This window comes from Xenopus laevis, chromosome 6L (genome assembly GCF_017654675.1).
Source record: "Xenopus laevis strain J_2021 chromosome 6L, Xenopus_laevis_v10.1, whole genome shotgun sequence".
Lineage (NCBI taxonomy): Eukaryota > Metazoa > Chordata > Amphibia > Anura > Pipidae > Xenopus > Xenopus laevis.
In genome coordinates, this window is record NC_054381.1 from 112,761,260 (window position 1) to 112,784,535 (window position 23,276).

At 38.4% G+C, this 23,276-nt stretch overlaps 1 protein-coding gene across 1 annotated transcript; it reads left to right on the plus strand.

Moving 5' to 3' along the window:
- The first annotated feature begins 299 nt into the window (after nt 1–299).
- On the plus strand, nt 300–23,276 carry tmem200c.L (transmembrane protein 200C L homeolog). The gene is made up of 2 exons (XM_018267910.2): nt 300–896; nt 18,417–23,276. Exon 2 carries the CDS (start codon nt 18,453–18,455, stop codon nt 20,097–20,099), a length of 1,647 nt encoding a protein of 548 aa, XP_018123399.1. The 5' UTR covers nt 300–896; nt 18,417–18,452; the 3' UTR covers nt 20,100–23,276.

Genomic DNA, 23,276 nt, shown 5'->3' on the forward strand with positions numbered 1-23,276 from the left:
ACCTAGAAGAAGGGGTAAGTAACAAGTTAGGGGCATTTGCCAGGGGGAGGAGGGAAGGGGGGGGCATTTGCCAGGGGGAGGAGGGAAGGGGGCCTACGCAGGGGAGGGATTTTTGCACCTAGGGGGTTGAATTCTCCTATGACAGTGAGTGGTATTGTAGTATCTAGTAAATCCTTAGTAATTAGACTGCACCCTTTCTTCCTTTATAAACAGCCCATGCCCCCATGTTGGGCACCAGTGTACATAAAGACCAGTGTACATAAAGAGACTGGCAGTGCAGCAGTAGCTGTGCCGGGTGATGGCAGCTCACATGGAGCCGTAGCGCAGTACAAAGCAAAGGCCACAGAGCTCATGTGCAGGGAGAGGACGGGAGGCGACACAGGGAGGTGCGGCCTCGCATTCTATCACCACCTCTTCACAAAGGTAGCGCAGTGACTGCCCCCAGCTCGCTTTCATTTGCCAGTGTCACGGTATCCAAGCAACAGCGCCAGCGCGCGCACATGGAGATGCTGAGCAGCTGGGTCGCAGAACATCGCATCGCCGGCTGAAACACGAGCGCTGCTCTCCATGGGGAAGAGAGAGAGGGCACCGAGCGTGAGATGTTTGGCGCGGGACTGGGAGGAGAGAAAGCGCATCGCTGGCAAATACAATGAGGCAGAGGCGCTGCTGTAGGAGTAACAACTCTGCTCTTGTGCAATGGGAAATCGGCTTGAGACCCGATCGCTGCTGGAGCCCGAGGCGCTAAGAGCAGGATTAGGGGAGGCTTCAGGGATCAGCTCGCCGGAGATCTGAGCGACAGCAGCGATCCGTGCAGCTCGACATGTTCTCTTGGCCAGTAAAGTTGCTCCCGATCTGCTCGCGTTGGCCGGCGCCTTCCACTTGCTCCAGTCTTCCCGGTGAGTGCGCGCTACGAGCAGCAGCCAGGGCCACTTCCCTCACCCCATTCTGCGCGCCTTCAAAATACACAACCTCTGGCGCTTTTATTTTCCTACTGCCATTTTGAGGAGAAAAAAAAAAACAGCTGCAATGGCAAATAATATGCGCCACACACACATACACACCAGCTGTGGATCATGCCTTTTATCTGCGAGTCCCTGACAGCTCTCCTGGCGCTAATACTAGCGAAGCCTGGCGCAAACCTGCCCTTACTTCTCTGCCACAAATCAATTCCAATATGTTCTATTGATCCGCCTACACTGTCATGCTGAAAGATACTTGTTATTGGCTTGGGAATGGAATACCATTAACCTTGCTAATCCCAGGCTGCGGGGGATAATTGGGAGTGAAAGGGTTACACATGATTGATAATATTCCTCTGTTGTTGTTGTTATTGTGTAATTTTATAGACAAAAACAAGTTTTCAACCAGCAAATAGTTGAGCATGTAAAATGTAATTTTTTTTGTTTGATTTTCCTCTCCATGGATAACTATATGCCCACATTACTCACCAAAGCTACTCAGAATAATAAACATTTATTTTTTTCAATTGTGTAACGTGCTAGCACAGGGATGAATTTGCTTTGCACCCCTTCACTGCCAAAGGCGCCTGAACAGCATCTCAGAGAATTGGGCTGTCTCTGGCACAAAGTGTTTATCGCAGAGTTTTTTCTTATGGAAATTAATAACGTTATTCTTTTTACTTTATTATTGGTCATTGGCACCAGCTGTTCTTGGTACGCTGCTGACCCTGCACCCTTTGTACCCAGGGAGACACCATTTCATTGTTGTCAGAGGAGACTGTAGTGTAGCAGAGGCAACAGGGAGACTGTGAGATATACATATATATATGGAGAGAGAGAATATGTGGTATTTCTCATTTAAATTATGTTTCAAGTTGCATGATACATATTTGTCTTTGGTATTGTTTAATATTTAGATATTCTCTTTTGCTGCCCATAATTGCTTGCATCTTTTTCCCAGTTCTGTTATTCCATCATGCAGCCCTCCGGCATTAGCCACCTGAGCCCTTTGTCTTGCCCACACCTACCTTCCCTGTGCCACTATCTGTAATCTTACTGCCATTTTACAGTCAGTCATCTCTGCAGTTCATGTCACTCGATTACTTGAACAAATGCATATTTCCGGAATCCCCACTTTCCTGGCTGTACAATAATGCCACAGTTTGGGACATAAAGTAATTGCAAGTTGTCTTATTAGTGAAACAGTTGTGTGTATAGACGTGGGTTATAAAGATGAAAGCCCAATATGGTGCACCAGTGCCATAGTAGGGTGCATGGAATAATACCAAGAGCCAACTTTTGTTTTCCGATCTTTTATTAAAATAAATGAATCTAAGAAGACAGCAGCATCAAAAGAAATAAGCAGATAAATCCAGATGTTATGTAAAGACCGGAGAGCCACAACTTCAAAATGGAGTAAGGAAGGGAACATTCATTTGTGCCGGAGGCAGAAGCAGATGTCCATAGAAAGAAACCTGACAAGCCATAATAGAGCTATAATGGAACTGCTATTCTCACAAGTGAAATATGGATGGTTTACCCACAATTCATGCAGGGATGAACTATAGAATTATCACTCTCAGCAGCAGCAGCAGAATGGTGGTTGTTCAGTCCAACTGAGCCACAGCATTATGATTTATCTCTATATCCGTTTCAGATCCCCATCATCACTTGGTTCTTCACATATTTGTAATGCTAAGTGACCAGGAGCACTTCCTTTTAATAGCGATGGGAAAATGATTTGGGAAATGGGGTGCCATCTGTTTGTGCCTCTCAGCTATGAGTGGACCATTTGTATTGGTGCCGTGCCCAGAACAAGATCTAGTAGTGCAGTTCATTAAGTATCGATTTGGAATGGAAGCACTGTAAACTCTTCCTATTCTGTGTAATTATTCTGCACGCACTCTCTCTCTTTCCAAAATCAAACAGACTGCGTTCCTTTTTTTTAATTTATTTTTTTACTTTTTTATAATAATTTGAATGTGAATAGCTTCTCAGCCTGGAGCAGTAGTCTTTCTTGTCTGTTCCATTCGTTTCTAATTCAGTCAATCAGTGATCTTATTAGACAAGGATAATCTAACTACACCTGCTGTGGTTCAATAAATGGAGGACCTGCTTTACAGTGTTGGTGACCTATGGGAACTTTACCCATGATGCTCCACTATCCAATTAAAATTGTCACCTTTATCTGTCACTACATGAACACACAGACACAGCACCAAAGCCTGGATTATATTGTGAGCATTATAACCCCCACCCTGCAGCTGAGCACTTTTGAGCTGACATTAAAAAGGCAGTAAAATAATTTAGTGCTATCATATTTGATATTATTGAGTTTCAGTGCTAACATTAGTGAAAGATGAATACCGAGCAGTTAACTCTCATGATGCCATATGCATTAGACTCTTCAGTGGCATTAATTACATATTGTTTTTGTAATGGGGATCTTCAAAATGTCTTCTGCACACAGAAGATTAAAAATACAGAGAGGAAACAATCAACAGTAAAGTGGCTCGGTTGACTGGGCATTGGTCTTAGAATCTCATAATTGAAATGCATTGCGAGGTACGATGATGTGTTTTATTGATTTTTTTTCCTTATTTCCTTTGCTTGGAGTGGTTTTCAGGCAATGTAGAAAACCCAAACAAGCAGCCATCTGCAGCTTATAGCATTGTAGCTCATTCTCTGTGTTGAAATTCCCATTTGTAAAACCCCATTTGATATGGCAAAGCTCTTAAGCAACAGGGATAATATGCAATGTTATGTGTCTAACAAAGGCACACCCTATTTGTTACTGGAAGATCAGAGATCTCCTTGGATAATTGTATTTGTCATTTGAGGTTAAAGTTGTACAATTGTGTTTATGTCAAATGCAATATATTATGTAATATATAAGGATGCCAAGAAAGCCCCATAATACCAGATGCATTAGTTTGACTTTGCAATTAAATATTAGTCTCATTGTGGAAAACTACTCTCCTTATAATCTCATATCATTATTTTGTTTGCTGATGCACATAAATGTTTTCCTTTTTGAGGGTACATCATACATTCTTTAATGTATTGGAAATGAAATCGTGACAAATGGCAAGTTCTGAAAATATTTAGGCAATAGGAGTAAAAAAAAAAGATCAGCTAAAAGCATGATTCATGTATTCAGGGACAGTGCATGGGTGTGTAAATACACAGTCATACTCACTTGTTTTACAACAGACATGACACATACTTGGCCTTTCTGGTCTATATTTGTATCAGGAAGAAAATGACATTCACTGTGCATGACTAGTTGGAAGCATTTGCAGCTTGATACTTCAGCTACAGATGTATGTATGCTCTTGATTACAGGAGTTTTTAAACTTTTAAATAATAATTCACTGCTAGTAAGTGTGACTTTCATTAAATAGAAGTATTCAAAAGAATATGAATATCTTATGCACAACTATCAGGGATGTTTTATTTGCAGTTTTATGGAGTTGATGAAATTCTAGCATTCCCTGTTTAGCCAGGGCTAAAAATCAGCAGTAACCAACCAGATGTTTTCTTTCATAAACGTGACCAGTAAATACCACTTGCTGTTTGGTTGCTATAGGTTACTAGGCCTGCTGATACATTTATTATACAAGTATGGAACTTGTTATCCAGAATGCTCGGGACCTGGGGTATTCCGGATAACGGATCTTTCCATAATTTGGATCTTCATACCTTAAGTCTACTAGAAAATCTTGTAGACATTAAATAATACCCAATAGGCCGGTTTTGCTTCCAATAAGGATTAATTATATCTTAGTTTGGATCTAGTGAAAAGTACTGTTTTATTATTACAGAGAAAAAGGAAATCATTTTTAAAAAATTAGATTATTTGGATAAAATTTAGTCTATTGGAGATGTCCTTTCCATAACTTGTAGCTTTCTGGATAACGGATCCTATAGGTAATAGAACACAATTTCCTGCTGTTTAGCTTTCTAACTCTGAGTTAGCCAGCAACTTGAAGGGGGACACATGGGACATAACTGTTCAGTGAGTTTGCAATTGATCCGTAGCATGCAGCTCAGATTCAAAAGCGACAGTTTTGACCCATGTGGCCCCCCCTCAAGTCACTGATTGGTTACTGCCTGGTAACCAATCAGTGGAAACCAAGAGAGCTGCAAAGCAGGAAGTAGTGTTCTGGCTATTATGTTAGACATCTAATCAATCCAGCCTTTATACGTTACATTTTTGGCTAACTAACTATATTAGAAACATTTTTTATTTTGCACAGCCCATCTATTTACCCAGTTTTTTTTATACTGAACAATTCCTTTAAAATATAGAATGTCCAAAGTCCTTGCAAATCTCCCTTGATCCGACCTGTAGAAAAACTTGTTTCCCCTCGAGTATATACAGTACTTTGAAACATCCAAATGATTAACCAAGTCAGCGCTAAAAAAAGCTCAGGAGAACAAGTATGCGGCAATTCCAGAAATGTGTAGGGGAAGAGAGAAATATTACAATTATATCTGCACACATGAATTTAATCAGTGTAGCCTTGCTTGACTTCTCCCTGTTTGAAAGAAAAAAAGCACATACCGGTAGATAGTGTAGATCTCTTTATTAAGTAAAAATTTATTAAAATTGCACTCCACAATTGTGGATTAAAAAGAGTGTATTCAGTCCTCCTTTTTTTCTTATTGTTTGCCTGCAATGGAATACTCCGGTTCTCCAGCTGTAAAGACCACGACCAGTGTTGTCCTTAGTCGCATGTATTCTCCTGGGCTCAAAGGGTTGACGTTGAACGATGTCGCCTTACGTGTTTAGTTGAAGTTCGACTTCCTTAGAGGCTTCAATACGGCAGTATGGGCGCCCCCTGTTCTTTAAGGGATCTGGTTGTCCAGGCTACGCGCATGTAACTTCCCTTCACTACCTGGTGTTCAGACATACACGTTTCCCACTGCAGGCCTCAGTACTCCTACCTTACTTATATTTTAGCGATCATGTATAGTTTTATGCCAAATTTAAACATGAACATTTTTTATCGATCAATTAAGAATCAATTGTCAGTCTTCAGAGATGCCAAGCTAGGCAATAAAGAACAAATACATTTTAAAAACATGGCCAAAATATTTCAACATTTTTTTTGGATAAGGGGCTCCATTTTACCCAGCTGGTACAGGAAACTATTACAGTGTAGCATTTTAAAGGAAAAACTATACCCCCTCAAACAATATCGGTCTCTATAAAAAATATATTGCATAAAACAGCTCATATGTAAAGCCCTGCTTCATGTAAATAAACCATTTTCATTATAATATATTTTTTAGTAGTATGTGCCATTGGGTAATTATAATACATAGAAACTGACATTTTAAAAAATACGGGCAGCCCCCTGGGATCGTATGATTCACGGTGCACACAAACAAACCAAACAAACTATACTTGCTAGGTCACATGAGACAATTAACGAATTCTTTCTTTTGCTTCCACACTTCTGTTCTGAGTTGTAGTATTTCTGGTCAGGTGATCTCTGAGGCAGCACAGAGACCATTACGAAATGGTGGTTCAAAGCAAGAGATGTAAAAGGGCAATATTTACTTTTATATACCAGATTGATAAGATTCTTTAAAATGTCACTTAATTTGATATAAACTATATGTTGCTTAAGTATTCATTTTGAGGGTATAGTTTTCCTTTAACAATAACTGAATGGGATTATAAAACATAAGACCATAAAGAGTGGTTATTAGACTTTTTCAGTTCAAGCCTCACTTAAAGGTCCAACCTTTGGCCAAGGCCACCCTTAGCTCACAAGATAAGTACAGACATAGTATAATATTGGTGTATCAGTCATTCTTGAATGGTTCCTAATAGTTCTTAAAATATCTAGCACAGCAAATACATTTCCATTTTTACTGACCTTTAGGTTCTGCATTCAGGTGTATGTAGGAAAGCAAATGGCTGTGTGCTTCCTTTCAAATTGGAACAGCATAATACTGTATATATACATATATTTATTTATCTTGCCCTTGCTGGCTTCCAGTAATACTGTAAATATACAACGATGCCCTTTCAACAGCACTTGACTCCCTTGCACCTTCTACCACTCGTCACAGCCGGCCAGCTAAACCCCACCCTGGCACACTAGTGTAACTCGGTACCTCAGAAGATGTAGTAGATCAGCTGATCGACGGTGGAGAAAGTCACGAACTGATCCTGACTTCATCCACTTCAAATTCATGCTCTCCTGCTATAACCAAGCTCTATCATTAGCCAAAGAACAATACTTCTCTTATCTAATATCTACTATGTCCTCCAAACCACAGCAGCTGTTTGCCACATTTAACTCACTCCTATGCCCCCTCCACCCATTAATGTTACCGCCCAAGACCTTCCTCATTTCTTTAATGAAAAAATCGATCTCATTAGGCTGAGCATACCGTCCGACAACAATCTCAGACCAACGTGCAGTCCACTCACATCTACTTTGCACTCCTTCACCCCTGCAACTCTAGATGAAGTTAGCAAACTTCTAGCCTGCTCAAAACCCACCACCTGTTCCCTCGACCCCATATCCTCTCGCCTCCTCCACCTAATCTCTGATACACTCTCTCCTGCACTTACCCACCTATTTAATCTTTCACTCTCTACTGGTACCTTTCCATCATTATACAAACAAGCACTAATCACTCCTATCCTCAAAAAACCTTCCCTTGATCCCAGCTCTCCCACTAAATATCGACCGGTCTCCCTTCTTCCATTCGCATCCAAATTACTAGAAAGGCTTGTTTACAAACGCCTGATCCAGCATTTCACTCACAACTCCCTCCTCGACCCCTTGCAATCTGGCTTCCGCCCATCACACTCGACTGAAACTGCACTCACCAAAGTAACCAATAATCTTCTATTGGCAAATCTAAAGGTCACTATTCCATTCTAATCCTTCTAGATCTCTCTGCAGCCTTTGACACAGTTGACCACACACTCCTCCTTGACATTCTACACTCAGCTGGCATTCGGGACACTGCTCTTTCATGGTTTACATCTTATCTGTCTGACCGTTCCTTTAAAGTTTCCTTCTCTAACTCTACTTCTACTACTTTCCCACTCTCTGTTGGAGTTCCTCAAGGCTCTGTTCTTGGCCCCCTGCTGTTCTCGCTCTATACAACTTCACTAGGAAAACTTATTCAGTTATTTGGACTTCAGTATCACCTTTATGCTGATGACACCCAACTCTACTTGCCTACTCCTGATCTTTCTAATTCTGTCCTTTCCCAAGTCACAGACTGTCTCTCTGCTGTCTCCTCCTGGATGTCACAGCGCCACCTGAAACTGAACCTTTCTAAAACAGAACTCATTATATTTCCTCCAAGATCTTCCCCTGTCCCTCAGATATCACTCACCGTAAACAACACCACCTTACATTCCACCACACAGGCACGCTGCCTAGGAGTTATCTTAGACTCTCATCTGTCTTTTTCACCACACACTCAAACACTTGCAAATTCTTGCAGTATTCAACATTGCTCGAATACGTCCATATCTCAGTTCAGAATCAACTAAAACACTGATTCAGTCTCTCATCATCTCCCACCTTGATTACTGCAACTTACTCCTCACAGGTATTCCAACAAGTCACCTTTCACAACTCCAATCTGTTCTAAACGCGGCCGCTAGACTCATTCATCTATCTCGCTGCTCAACATCAGCTGCTCCCATATGCATGTCCCTTCACTGGCTCCCAATCTCCTCTACAATCAAATTCAAATTACTTACACTCACATTCAAGGCCCTTAATAATGAAACCCCTCCCTATGTTTCATCTCTAATCTCCAAATACACTCCTTCACGAAACCTTCGCTCTGCTTCTGATCTTCGCCTCACTTCTCCTCTGATCACTTCTGCCCATTGTAGTCTACAAGACTTCTCTCGGGCTTCTGCTTTTCTCTGGAACTCTCTGCCTCAAGCTGTCAGACTTTCTCCTTCCTTCCAAACTTTCAAGCGCTCCTTAAAGACCCATCTGTTTAAAGAGGCTTATTCAAAGTACCTTAATTAATCATTGCTGTATCAAAAATGACAAAGTATTTATATAATCCTAATGTCTCAATTGTACCCTAACCTTTTAGTTTGTAAACTTTAATCTCTAGGTCCTTCTAACCCTATTGTACTCTGTAATCCTTGTTTGTTATCCACCATTTATTCCCTGTTTGCTATAACTGCAGTAAAGCACTGCGTATCTTGACAGCGCTATATAAATAAATGATGATGATGATGATGAAATATAGTGTTTAGTAAAAACGGGGAACTATTACACAATTTAATATTAATATTGAATATATGCTTAATGTCATGGAAATAAGAATCCTTCTAAGTATAATGAACTAAAATGTTTCCTTCTTCTCTGCCTCCCTCTCAGAAATCTCTCTTCATTTTCTCCACATGCAGGAGTTGGAGTCTGATTTGTATTGAAAGTTAGGTCTAATACATCCTTTGAGGTGCTTCTTTTGAAAAGAAGATGTATTAGAACACACTTCCAAAATAACCAGAAATACATACATGTTTTGTGCCAGAGTGAGTTATTTTTTTTAGATTTGTTTGCACTGGAAACAGTTAGATTTAGTTATAGTTCAAATACAATGTCGGACTGGCCCACCAGGATACCAGGAAAACTCCAGGTGTAAGAGGGCCCTCATGCTGCTAAACATTTGGCCTATTTCATGGCCATTCCCTATTTCTATGAGAACAAAGAGGCTAAATAGATGGAATAATAGATTATAGTATGTAAAGAAAAGAGACTAGGAGAATAGAGGTTGAATGCGGAGAGGAAGAATAATGGTACTGAGAGTGGGCCCCTGGTCTATGGTTTTTTTGGTGGGCCCCTGGTCTAAGGTTTTCGGTGGGCAACTGGTGTCCCAGTCCAACACTGCTCTAATACATCTGCTAGGAAAGGGACCCCACCCCCCAAAGATGTATTAGATCTACCTGTCAATCAAAATCTGAAAAGGACTTCTGCACAAAGAAAGAATAAAGAGAGACAGATTGCTGCAAAGAGGCATTGTGAAGAGTAACTTGAATATTTTAGAAACGGACAACATTTTTAATTGATTATACAGTATGTAGAGATATTCATATTTACATGAGATGAAGCTTGTATTAATTATTTATTTTTGCAGTAGTTCCCCTTTAATTCCATGCAGCTGTGCAGTTATTTCACACACAATGATCTATTTCAGCCTTGTTTCCTGTATTATCCTTACATCCTAACTCTGAATAGGGGCTAAATCTCTCACGTGCACTAAACCACAAGTTTATATTACAGACAGACTTAGCGTGGAAAAAATCAAATAGTAGGGGGAAGACCTGTAAACTATTCCTTTCTTTTGTTTATATTTTTAATCCCTCAATGATGGAATTACAATTTATATGAAAGTATATTTCACTCGTATTATGTCAAAGATATTATCATCAATCAGAGTATTCCTTATAACCTGTAGGCCTGCTTTTGATCAATTGAATTACAGAGATGGTATTTATATATGTACAGCGTAGATAGAGAGTAAATGTATCCATAGCAACTTTATAGAAGTATTATAAATTATTGAACTGTGGGTGCTTAACAAATGGATTGTGAATTTGAGAAATTGCTAAAACATGATGGTTCCAGTTCATGATGATACTTTATGGCTTCATAATCTTTTTGCAGTGTGGCTTATTTTCTCCACTGTTTTTTTGTTTATAAATATGTTATGTGCATAACATGGGGAAGTTATTCATGATTAAGGTACTAATGCTTTTCCATGGGATATCACACACTTTATAGAGTTACAGTTATAAACATGTCAGGCTCGGCTCACAGTGAATGTTCCCAGTAAGTGGGACAGAATGCATAATGCATAACCACATTTTTCATGCAAAAAAAAAAATGTTATTAGCAGCATGCGACTATATTATTCATTATACATATTCTTTAGCAAACAACTATCCATGTAGCTTAAAGGCAAAGGTAGGCTGTAACTGGCAACCGTGAAGGGATATGTCATAAGTGAAACATTTGCTTAAAGTGGACCTGTCACCCAGACACAAAAATCTGTATAAATAAATAGTGTAATTAAAGTTAATTTTGCTTGATAAAATAGGATTTTGAAAAAAAAATTTGGGTGATGGGTCCCCTTTAAGTTGTTTGTACAATCAGTCATAAACTAAGTTTCTCCAATAAGGCACTCAGTACTGAGTGAAGCAAGTTGCAAGCTTTGGAGACTTAAAGGAGAAGGAGCGATCATCTGCTTCTGTTTTTTCATTCTTCGATGGCTCTGGGCCAGTTTGCAATTTCAACAATATGTTTGCTTGTTTCCAAATTACCCTAGCAACCATGCATTGATTTGAATGAAGACTGAAATATGAATAGGAGAGGGCCTGAATAGAAAGATGAGTGATAAAAAGTAGCAATAACAATACATTTGTAACTTTTATTTTTTAGATGGGGTCAGTGACCCCCATTTGAAAGCTCTAAAAGAGTCAGAAGAAAAAGGCAAATAATTCAAAAACTATAAAAAAAAAAATAATGAAGACCAATTGAAAAGTTGCTGGCCATTCTATAACATACTTAAAGGTGTACTATTCCTTTAAAGTTCGGACTTCAATTCTACTGCACAAGCGCATCTGAAGAAGTAAGACAAAATATGATTGCTTCAAGGTGCTTGCAAAGAGGTACCCCAGGCCAGTACAGTTTTTTTGCTAACAGGGTTATCAGATAAGCTGTTATAACAACTGGGGTGGGGGCGGTTAATATTTGGCATCCCTCAGTGATTATAACGTTACTTCTTCTTTAAAGCTGTACTTGGTTATTTTATATTTCAGAAAAAAACGAATGTGCTTCTGAGTTTTTTTTCATATAGGCTAGGCAGGGGTGAGTGGTCATTTTCCCTACTACATATATTATAGATACAAGAATATCATAAAACAGCCTTAAAGGGAACATACAGACCAGGGGGAACATACAAACTCCTTGTAGTTAGCGCCCAAATATTAATCAAACTAATGACTTTAGTTGCCTTGAAAGGCACTGCATTTGCAATGTAAGAAGATTGGGAGAAGACATAAGTGGTTTTAGCAACGAGTTTGCTAAAACAATAGCTGATACCTAGGGTTCCAATGATGTATCTGTTGGTGGGATATTGGAGATAAGTGCGTAAAGGGAGGAAGGGAAAGTAGAAGTAATGCAACTTTAACTGGCAATAGATGTGGCAATAGAGCTGCTAACCTTCAGATTAATATAAAGCAGTAGAGAGAAGAAATAACACAATGCTCGGGCTATTAATTGACAGCAATCGTATGAAAGTTATGGCTAACAAATAATCGCGACAATCTCCCATTGATATTGTCAGGTAGGCAATACATGCAGAGATCTTATCATAAGCCGATATAAATCAAAAAAGGCACCCTAAACTGGTAAGGCTATATTAATGGAGATGTACATACATTTGCCAATGTGCAAGACAGACTTAAACAGCTAAAAAAAGATTGAATGCTCGACAAAATCTCTGTGTCCTTTAAAGAAAAATGCATTTTATTCAATCTGATCACACAAGTTTTTGTGATATGCACAATATCTAAGATTTACATAAGGGTAACTGTGACTGACACAGATTGTAAAGAGATCAATCTAACCATAGAGTTACACAGACCCTTAATTCTAGCAGGACTTTATCAAGCAAACCAGAAGAATCTCATGTATTTGAGAAATTATTTTAGATGTAAATGAAACATGTATAGCCTTGCAAGTATATTCAGACTCTTGAGTATTCTTTCCTTCTATTTTGAAACATGCCCAATCACGGCAGATTATAAGCAGCCCCACAGAATGATGCCATCACCTCCTTACTTTGCTGTAGGTATGGTCTTTGAGCTACAGGTATTGATTTTCTTTGGACAGAGAGGCCTGCCTTAGTCTCATCTGACCACAAAATATTTTCCCACATGTCCAAAGTGTCACTCACCTGCTTTTGGCAGAAGTTCTTCCATGAGGTTCTTATTGAATAATTGCTTCTTTTATTCGTACAAAGAGCTCTTGACATGGCTGGTCTATACCTACAGCGAAGTGTGGTTTGTGCTGTGGGGCTGCCATTAATCAAAAAAGGACTGGGAAGCTTGTTAAAGCAGAATGAAAAATGGATGGTGCAAAACACATGGAGATGTAGCAAGGGAACATTTCCAGACAGAACAGCAGCTTGAATGCCCAACCACCAGGCCACAGTAACACTGGAGTGGTTTAAGAACAAAAGGATGTATGTCCTACAATGGCCCATTCACAGCCCTAACATTCAATCCACTAACCTTAACAACCAGGAGCTGCCTGGATGAATGGAGCAAAAAAACCTTTTTTTCTTAAATTGTATGCAGGTGTGTCTATTGATGCCAGGAGAATCTGTAACCCTGAACATGGCAGTTATTTTCCCATAGTGGTCTATGTCAATAGGCACAACAGACTTGTGCCCAGAAAACCACACACAAACATAATTTTTCTACGACTTCGACTTTGATTCGAAGTAAAATACTTCGAATATTCGACCATTCAATAATCTAAGTACTGTCTCTTTAAAAAAACTTCGACTTCAATACTTCGCCAAATTAAACCTGTCGAAGTGCTATGTTAGCCTATGGGGACCTTCTACAGCATTTTTCTTAGTTTTTTTAAATCAAAGTAAAATCGTTCGATCGTTTGATAAAATCGTTCAAATCGTTTGATTCAAAGGATTTATCGTTCGATCGAACGATTTTACTTCGACCGCAGAATACCCAAATTCTATGAAAAAAAGTCGAATTCAATATTCGAATTCGAAGTATTTAAGTTGGTGGTCGAATTTCGAAGTATTTTTTACTTCGAAATTCGACCCTTGATAAATCTACCCCTTATTGTTTCATTTAAAGGAAGTCACTTTTTTGAGTAGTTTTAGTGCTTTCAAATTAATATAAAATCAGCATAGGATTTGTTATTGAGCAAAATGAAAGAATTGGTTAATGGCCAATGCTTTTGCAAGACTCAAGTCTTAGCACAAAACATCCGTTTTAAATGGGGTTTTAACCTTTTAGTATGATGTAGAGAATGCTATCCTGAGACAATTTGCAATAAGTCTTTATTTTTTATTTTTGTAGTTTTTTAATTATTTAGTTTTTTTTGTTCAGCAGCTCTCCAGTTTTGCAATTTCAGCAGCTATCTGGTTGCTACAGTTCAGTTTAACAACCAGGCAGTACTTTGAAAGAGAGACAGGAAGATGAATAGAGGAGGGCCTTCATAGAAAGATAATTAATATAAAGTAGGAATAACAATTAAATTGTAGCCTTACAGATTAGTTTTTTGGCTGCCAGGGTCAGTGACCCTTATTTGAAAGCTGGAAAGAGTCAGAAGAGGAAGGCAAATACAGTAATTCAAAAACTATAAAAAATAAATTAAAAATAATTGAAAGTTGCCAAGAATAGGCCATTTGAAAACATACTAAAAGTTAACCTGAAGGTGAACCACCCCTTTAAAGGAGAATGAAAGGCTAACTAAAGAAGTAGGTGAAAATGTTGTACATTATGTTTTGGGCTTCTATAACAGCCCGAGGCAACCACAGTCCTTTAGCAGGGAAGATCTGTGTATTCAAAGATGCCCCAGTAGCTCCCGATCTTCTTTTCTGCTGATTCACTGCACATGCTCTGTGTTGCTGTCACTTACTGAGCTTAGGGACCCACTCACAATATACAGTATACATAGAATATAAATCTCACAGTATAAGGCTGATTAGTAATTATTACAGAATATTACTACATGGCAGCACAGAAACCAGTGCAACTAGCATCAGAATTTAATAACCAGCCCTGTAACATCAGCTTATATTACAGGACAACCTAATTTTCTGATGGATAATTTGTGACAACCCCTAAGTTTAGCTTCTCAGCTGCTGCTCAGAGCCCACTGAGCATGTGACTGTCACAGACTATTTCCAAGATGGTGACCTCCTGTGACAAGTTTGAAGTCCTGGATCATTGCTGCTATTGACAAGCTGAAACTTAGGGTGGTGCAATAAGTTCAGTATATAAAATATGGCATTTTTAGCCAGATTCATTTTTAGGGTTTCCTTCTCCTTTAAGCAAATAGTCATTTCTAAAAAATATTCCTTTACCACTGTAAAAATGAAATAAGTCCTTGTCCTTGATGGTAACTAAGCTGCATAAATCCGTATTTGTGGCAAAACTATCCTAATGGGTTTATTTCATGTTTAAATTATTTTTATCAGGCTTATAGTATGGTGATTCAAATCACACAAAAACTCCAGGTCCCAAGCTTTCCAGCTCTTCCTTCTCTTTTAATACATATTGGAAAGTTGCTTAGAATTATGTCTCCTCTCATTATGCAAAGAAAAAAAACAATTATATACTATTAGGAGTCTTTTATTAATGACAAAACTTAAAGAGACTGTACATAAGTTTGTCGATAAGAAAGGTCCGCAAATGTAATTATGTTTGTGTAATTATGGGTAAATGTAACAGTACCAAGTTGATAAAGCCTGTGTGTGAGCTCCACTCTACTCTGTAAGCTCCACTGGGGTACAGACTGATGGGAATGATGTATGATCTTTGTAAAGCGCTCTGTAAATGTGTTGTGCTGTATGAATATCAGATAATAAATAACTCATATACATTGCTTTATGATCTGCTATTTCTGTTTTGCCTTTGAGAATCAGAAAGCGGATGGAGATAAACAGTATACTGAGTTTAATTGAAACTGCAATTTTGAATGAATACTGTGTAGTAAGTTGTCTTTAATTATTCAAAAACAGTTTTTGGTGGACAGCCACTTTAAGCAATTTGTAAGTATTGTTTTCTCCTTTTTTAGCTCTCCCCCTGCTTTTTTCGGCCTCCTTATCTCCTTTTCTGTTCTTGTTCCCCAGGTTCTATTTTGCCTTTTTATTTACTTATTTCTCTGCTTACACATTTTTCACTTCTGCCCCCTCTACTCTTCTCATATTATTATTATCACTTTTCCTTTTGATTGCACCTTACACCCTTTTCTCTTCTTAGATATCCTGTTCACTCAGATGCCTCCTCTTTCTTCTGTACCCCCTTTTCCTTTTATACTCACCCCACTACTCAATCTACATGTGTATGCTCCTGCTTTTTTCTTTGCAGATGAGCAGCGCCCCAGTCTTCTGCTGTGCGTTGGTCTCTCAGGGAAAAGTGCTCATTGCTATAAGAAAGGCAGCACTTTAGCGTCTCTGCATGCAGATCGACTTCTCATCTGCACCACTCATTTTGCTGACTGCCAGCACAAACAGCAGGTTTTTGGTTTGTTCAGCACAGATCAGCTTACAGGAGTTAGCAGGGGTTCAAAGCTGAATCTTTTGACATATAATTGCAGCAATGCACTGTCCTGTTAGTATGGAAGCACAGGGTATTCAACTGACTTTGCACTCGAAAAACTGCCTTTGATTTATAACTCCCAGCATGCCTTTGGTTAAAAAAGAGATATAATATGAAGAAAACACGTCTGCTGTGACTAAATAGAATTGTCGGCATTGCAAAGAGAACCTTAAGGCAGAGAAGTAGAGCCAAGAAACAGCAGAAAATGAGACAAGGTAAGCAGAAAAGCAATAAAATCCTACTGTCAAGGAGCCCAAAATAAAACATTCACTCTTATTCAGGTACAATAAATATAACTTGATCTGACTGATAAGTCAAAGGGAAGTTAGTGGAATAATGCCTTTCTTCTATTTAGCATTGGGATGCCATATTAGTTAGGGCTGCCTGCCCTTTTAGCAAATCGAAAAATACAGGGTCATTGGTAAATATTTTAAAATGCCTTGGAAAGGATTTTCCCATGTGGGGCATGTTGGAAATGGCCCTTTTTGCTGTGCTGTGGGTCAGGTAGAAGCTTAAATGAAATAAGGTTAAGGGGTTGTCCACCCAAATATGTTTTCTTTTTGCATCATTTTTAAGAAAAAAATTCTAAGCATCATTTCAATATACTCTACATGAATTCAAAGGCAATTCAATGGTCTATTATTAAAAGCAAACATCTCATTGGCTGCTATGGGTTGCTGCACCTAGGCAAGCTGTAGGTATTTTAATCTGTTGAATGCAGGGGTCACTATCATAGTATCATGGGCCTACTACTACTACTGCATGGCAGTATACACAATAGCAATGAGCTTTACAGGGGACATCTGTAGCATCAGTAGACCTGCCATGCATGGTCGGCAAGCTGAGCTACATTTGTGCTTGTTGTAATCTTGTAGTCTAAAGTGGTGTTCTGATTCCCTTTAAGTGCTCTGGGTGAGTTTGGTATGGATAAACTGAAAACAGTAGTGGTTTGTTTTGGTTACAATAAGAGCCCAGTTTTACACAATTCTTCCAGTATACTAGATAACATATCAATTTTGTTAATGTCAAACTCAAGTGCATTTAGGGCATTCGGTACATTTTATTGAGCCAGGTATATATTATAATTATCGGAGTATAATGGAATATGAGATGTCAAAAAGAAAACATATTTGGGCGGACATACCTGTTAAACCTTATTTCTTGTTTTTTTTAATTTATTTTATGATTCAACACGCCATAATGTTTTTTTGGGACATGTAAGGCACTAAATCTGTAAAGTTTATCAAAGTGGGAGAAAAGAGCATGGCATTGGGACTATTTGTCATGGAAGGGACCAAAACAATCTTAACACTCTTAAATGCTTTTTGTTTAATTTCTTTAATGGCTTTAAAGGGATTCGGTCATGATTTTTATGATTTATTTTTTATTTCTAATTAAACTGTTTACACTGCAAATAATTCACTCTACAATATAAAATTTAATTCCTGAACCAACAAGTGTATATTTTTAGTTGTAATATTGGTGTGTAGGCAGCCATCTCAGGTCATTTTGCCCCGTCAAGTGCTTTCAGAAAGAGCCATCACTTTAGGATGGAACTGCTTTCTGGCAGGCTGTTGTTTCTCCTACTCAATGTAACTGAATGTGATGCTGTGGGGCCTGAATTTTACTACTGAGTGCTGTTCTACCAGGCAGCTGTTACGCAGCTTGTGTTAGGAAGCTGATATCTCGTTACCTTCCCATTGTTCTATTGTTAGGCTGCTGGGGGGGGAGGGGGATGATATCACTTCAACTTGCAGTACAGCAGTAAAGAATGACTCAAGTTTATCAGAGCACAAGTCACATGACTGGGGCAGCTGGGAAACTGACAATATGTCTAGCCCCATGTCAGATTTAAAAATTAAATATACAAAAAAAATCTGTTTGCTCCTTTGAGAAATGGATTTCAGTGCAGAATTCTGCTGGAGCAGCACTATTAACTGATGCGTTTTGTAAAAAAGAAATTCCCATTAATAAGCTTGTACAAAAAAATAAAACATAACTAGCAGTATTCTTTTGTATGTTATTGTTAGAATCTTTCATTTTGTAGAGTTTTCACAGTCTTTCTGTATGTGTTTTTTTTCCTTCAGGAGCTGGAGTAACTAACAGAGAATTGTGAGGTCAGCATGATCGCCACAGGAGGTCTTTTAAGGATCTCCGCTCGAAAACAGGACCCTCTCAGGCAAAATACTCAAACTCCAAAACGAAAGCGGAAAGCAAAAAAGAAACGCAAGAATGATGTGGTTGTCGTAAAAGGCAAACTTAAACTTTGCTCTGTTTCTGGATTAATTGCTCTTTTTGGAATTTTAGTTCTTTTAGTTGGGGTTGCTATGGCGGTTATGGGTTACTGGCCAAAAAGTAACTCCGTTTATAATGGAGGTATAGGGTCAAATCAAGCCAAATATGCTTCAGGTGATACAAATAACATTGCAAACAAAAATCAATCCCGGAGCCATCAGAGCAGTAATGGATACAATCAGGACACCTTTAAAGCAAGTGACCATAACATTACCAGAAGTCTACAGCAAAATACTTCACCTGGCTTTTTTGCCGGCCTGTTATCTGGTTATTTGCATTCAGATAATCTTAAAGTTTTTGGTCCTTTAATAATGGGTATTGGAATATTTCTTTTTATATGTGCAAATGCTGTTCTTCATGAAAACAGAGACAAGAAAACTAAGATCATCAATTTAAGAGACCTCTATTCTACTGTTATTGATGTTCATGGCTTGAAATGCAAAGATGGAGCTCCTTTGAATGGTTTTGTGAACTATGTTCAGTCTCGGAGCATAGACATTAAAAGTGGGGATAGCTTTGGGGCTGCCATGCTGGCTAAGAGTTCCTGGCATTCTTCTCTTGGGGGTTCCATTACTTTCTCACCACCAAATCTAAGAGAAACAAGGACGTCATCCCCTAAGGCTTGTCGTCAGCCACTGGAGCCACCAAATTTGGATGATGCAGTATATAGTATTTATAGAGAACGCTCAGCGTCTGCTTTGCCCTTTGATACAGTTTCGAGGAGAGAAGGGGAAAAGGATCCCCTCTCATTATCACCAGAGAAAGGATGGAGTAGGAGCAGCACTTGCTCAATTGTTGGTTCTTCCCTTAGTGCATTTACACTGCCCATTGTGAAAATAGATAAATGCCTTTTAGAAAAGAAAGGAGAAGATAAATTAGATAATACAAGTGCCAAAGACTTAGGGAAAGAGGAGATTCAGTTGAGTTTGACAAACCTTAGCCATGCAGACTTGAACTGGGAAATTCCCAAGAACAATAAAAAATTACTCTTAAGACGGCAAAGCACAAGCTGTCTACCTGACTTCAGAAGACCTATGTCACCTGGACTTCTGTCAGATTTAGGTAGCCAGTCTCTAAGTAGCACAGACCTAGACTACAGCTTTCTTGTAAAAACTTCTCCATGTGGCAAAACAAAACCAGTGGTTCTTACTGATTCCCTCCCTACAGCATCGTTAATGAGAAGAAATTCTCAGAGTTCGGAATCAGACCAATCAAGCAATAAGGGCTACATTCACCTTGAGGAGGCAGGAACCTCCTTTGAGTCTATAGAAACTGCAAACAATAAAACTCAAGACTGTGAAGAACCCCAAACAATCCAGAAGGACACAGGCACAAACGATTACTTTGAAGAGTCCAGTCAAGAACAACATTTAGAAATGCTTCAGAGGCAGTATACCAATAAAGAAAAACTCTTGATGGTCTCCAGATCTCATGTTAATTTGGGTGAAAATGATTTAGATGTTACGAGCATATAAGGCACGGGAGAAATGAGTGTAGAAAGTTATTCAGTCTTTCACCTTCATGTTGTTTCCTGAACATACTGTATTTTTTTAAATTGCCAATATCCAAAGTTCCACACAGGTTCAACAATTGCTATGGTATTGGTATGTAACAAAGAGAGAGACACATTAGCAACTTATTTTGATTGTATGTATACGCCTAACCAAACAGAAACAGCAAGCTAGTAGTTAATGCAGTTCCTAACATTTCAAAATGGTAGGATAGATTATTTTGACAATACTGTGCACTTTCATTCTGAGCTTCAGTAAATTTTCTCTGCTGATGGCATGTCACTAATCGCTTTGTTATGGCTCTTTGGTTTGGCTTTCCAAACATGAAGTCAGCAAGACTGCCTTGCAATTATATAAACTGAATGCTTTTTATTTTTATGAAAAGTTGATTTAATAGCTGTACATTTAAGAATTAGCTCACAAAGTATTCAGATACATTCTAAAATGACACCGATTGGGTCTGTTGGAGTGGGACTGTTAGAATTCTTTTAAAACGACTTGAAATTAATGTAAAACAATGTATTTGAGCGTTATGGACATTAATGAAGTAGCATTAATAAATAAAGGTTTTGCAAGAAAATCTTATAATGAAAGACATGAATTACTTCCAAATGATCAGGTTTTAAGGATGCTACAATTTCAGCAACGGGCCTAGCTTTTGTGCCATTTATAGAAAAGGATACTTTGTATCATGTAGTATTATTTAATAACAGCATGCACATTATGTTGCTTACAACAGCAGAATATTGCATTGATAATTAAGCTATTGCTGGTTACAATAGACTTGATTTATAGGAATGAAAAACAAGTACATTGCATGATCAAATCTATATTTTAATATTTCTCAAGAATGGATATAGAAGACAGGTTTTATTTACAGCCTCAGAATATATATTAACATTGCTTTTAGCAGAACTAATTATTTTCATCAAAGTGCAAACACATTATTGAAACAAGTATCCAATTTGTTTTACCTTCTTCCTTACTTAGACATACTATGTACAAAAATGCATTATATGAAAATACATGTTTCAATTATCATTTAATTATCTTTTAACAACCAAGCTGGGAATATAACACAGGCTTTGGGTTGGCTTATTCTTAGAGGGGGTCAATTGAAGGGGGTTGGTAGATGCAACCTACTCAACTCATGGGTTCAGGTGTAAATGCAGTATTTGTAGAAGGGAAAACAGAAATATATTCATGGCATCTATTATTATCCAGAAGGATTGAAAATGCAGCATTGACATATATTGTCTTATTTAAGCTAAAAGTTCTTCCGTTTTGACTGATTTCCCTTTTTTCTCCAATTAAACCTAGTACTTAATATTAGCCTTTTCGAGAATAAATTCATGTTGATGATAAAATAATATTATTGATATTTTGTAATGATTTTTACTAGCTTTAAGGCATGGTTTCTCAACATTATGGAAAGACCCCTTATCCATTCTGGATAGTACATCCCATATTGCTGTATAGATTGAATGCTTATCAATTTTGCCAAAGGAGGAATAAGGGTAAGGGCCCACGCTTCTATTTCAGGAGATTAGTCGCCCAGCGACAAATCGATTCTTCGAGCGACTAATCTCCCCGAACTGCCTTCCTGACGGCTAGAATGTAAATCACCAGCGAGATGGCAATAGGAGCGCTTCATTGCCTCATGAGGAAACTTCGGGCGACTTCGGAAAACTGATTTACATTGTAGCTGGCGGGAAGGCAGTTCAGGGAAATGTCGCCCGAAGAAGAAGTGTTTTGTCGCTGGGCGACTAATCTCCCGAAATAGCAGCGTGTGCCCTGGCCCTAAAGTTTGAGACGTAGCTGTATTTTTGTAAGAATGTGAACTTTGTTTAGATTTAAGTAATTAACCATATAAAGAATGCTCATAGTCTTGTAATATTCTATTAGAGTGTTGCAGTCGTTAACAGTGGCTTCCCATCAATATGGTTATCATGGAGGTCCATTTGTTTGGTAGTGCAAAATGTAATTGAGGCAAAGCTGTTGCCGCATTTTCACTCTGACCAGAACCCATGATATTAAACACTCATGTAAATTCTGGGGGTTTAAAACTTCCATCGAATCTTGAATGGTCAGGGGGGACTTATTAAAGCAGAACAAAGCTTAAAATCGCTGGGGGAGGGGTGCGAAAATCTTAGGAACCCCTCCAGTGATTAAAATTGCTTACCTGATACCTGGGCTGATGCTCTCGGTGTTTAACATTTGGCACCTCCAGTAATTTTAATTTTAGTTTTCCTTTAACATTTAATGCAAAAAATGTTGAGTACTGGCAAATTAAACCCAATTTACCTGCACACACATGCTAATATGGACATTTTTGCTAAAGGGCTCAGACTTGGACTAGTACACGGCATAGCATTTGTAACCTAATTATATTTTTAGCTTTATGTTGCCTTTACACATATTCATAATCATTAACTATCCAGTGTATGCTGCTATAACATATCATATAGAACAACATTCTTGAAATTTAGCCCTTGCATTCCATTTTGTAAGCTTGATAACAAACCTTAATGTTTGTCAAATGTTTTATTTTTTTTCTGACAAATGTTTCTTGCACCATGTTATGCCTTGCTTCGAGAATCTTTATGGTTTTAAATAATGGAGGCCAGGGCAGAGGCATTATGAAACATGGTGCATATTAAGTAATAGAATACCAGACAATATAGAGAATGCCAACAGCATGCAGTTCTAACATTATTGTCCAGCAAAGGAGAGCTATAATTAAGTTTAATTAAAAGAGGTTACCATCAATAAGACCAGGATAGCCATGCTAGTGAAAGAGTTCTCTTAAAAGCCTGGGCCTGGTGCTTTAGAATAGATCTCAGCTGCTGATACAAAATTCCATCATTTAGAATGCATTTTTCTGTTACAAAAGCTGCATCTTGAATAAATCTTTTTATTACTCTTGTGTTCTACAGTGGTTTAAATATCATTGTAGATGACTTGTGTTTGGAAGAACGATGTTGACAGTAGCTATCAACTGTTTTTATGGTTCCAGAATATGGTTGTGAAACCTGAGGCCTCTAGCTAGCTGTTATTTAACTGCAACTCCTAGGGGCACATTTACTTAGCTCAAGTGAAGGATTAGAATGAAAAAAACTTTGAATTTCGAAGGTTTTTTTT

Bases quoted from the DNA above. Each gene is read 5' to 3' on its own strand.
- tmem200c.L (XM_018267910.2), top strand. From the start codon at position 18,453: ATGATCGCCACAGGAGGTCTTTTAAGGATCTCCGCTCGAAAACAGGAC.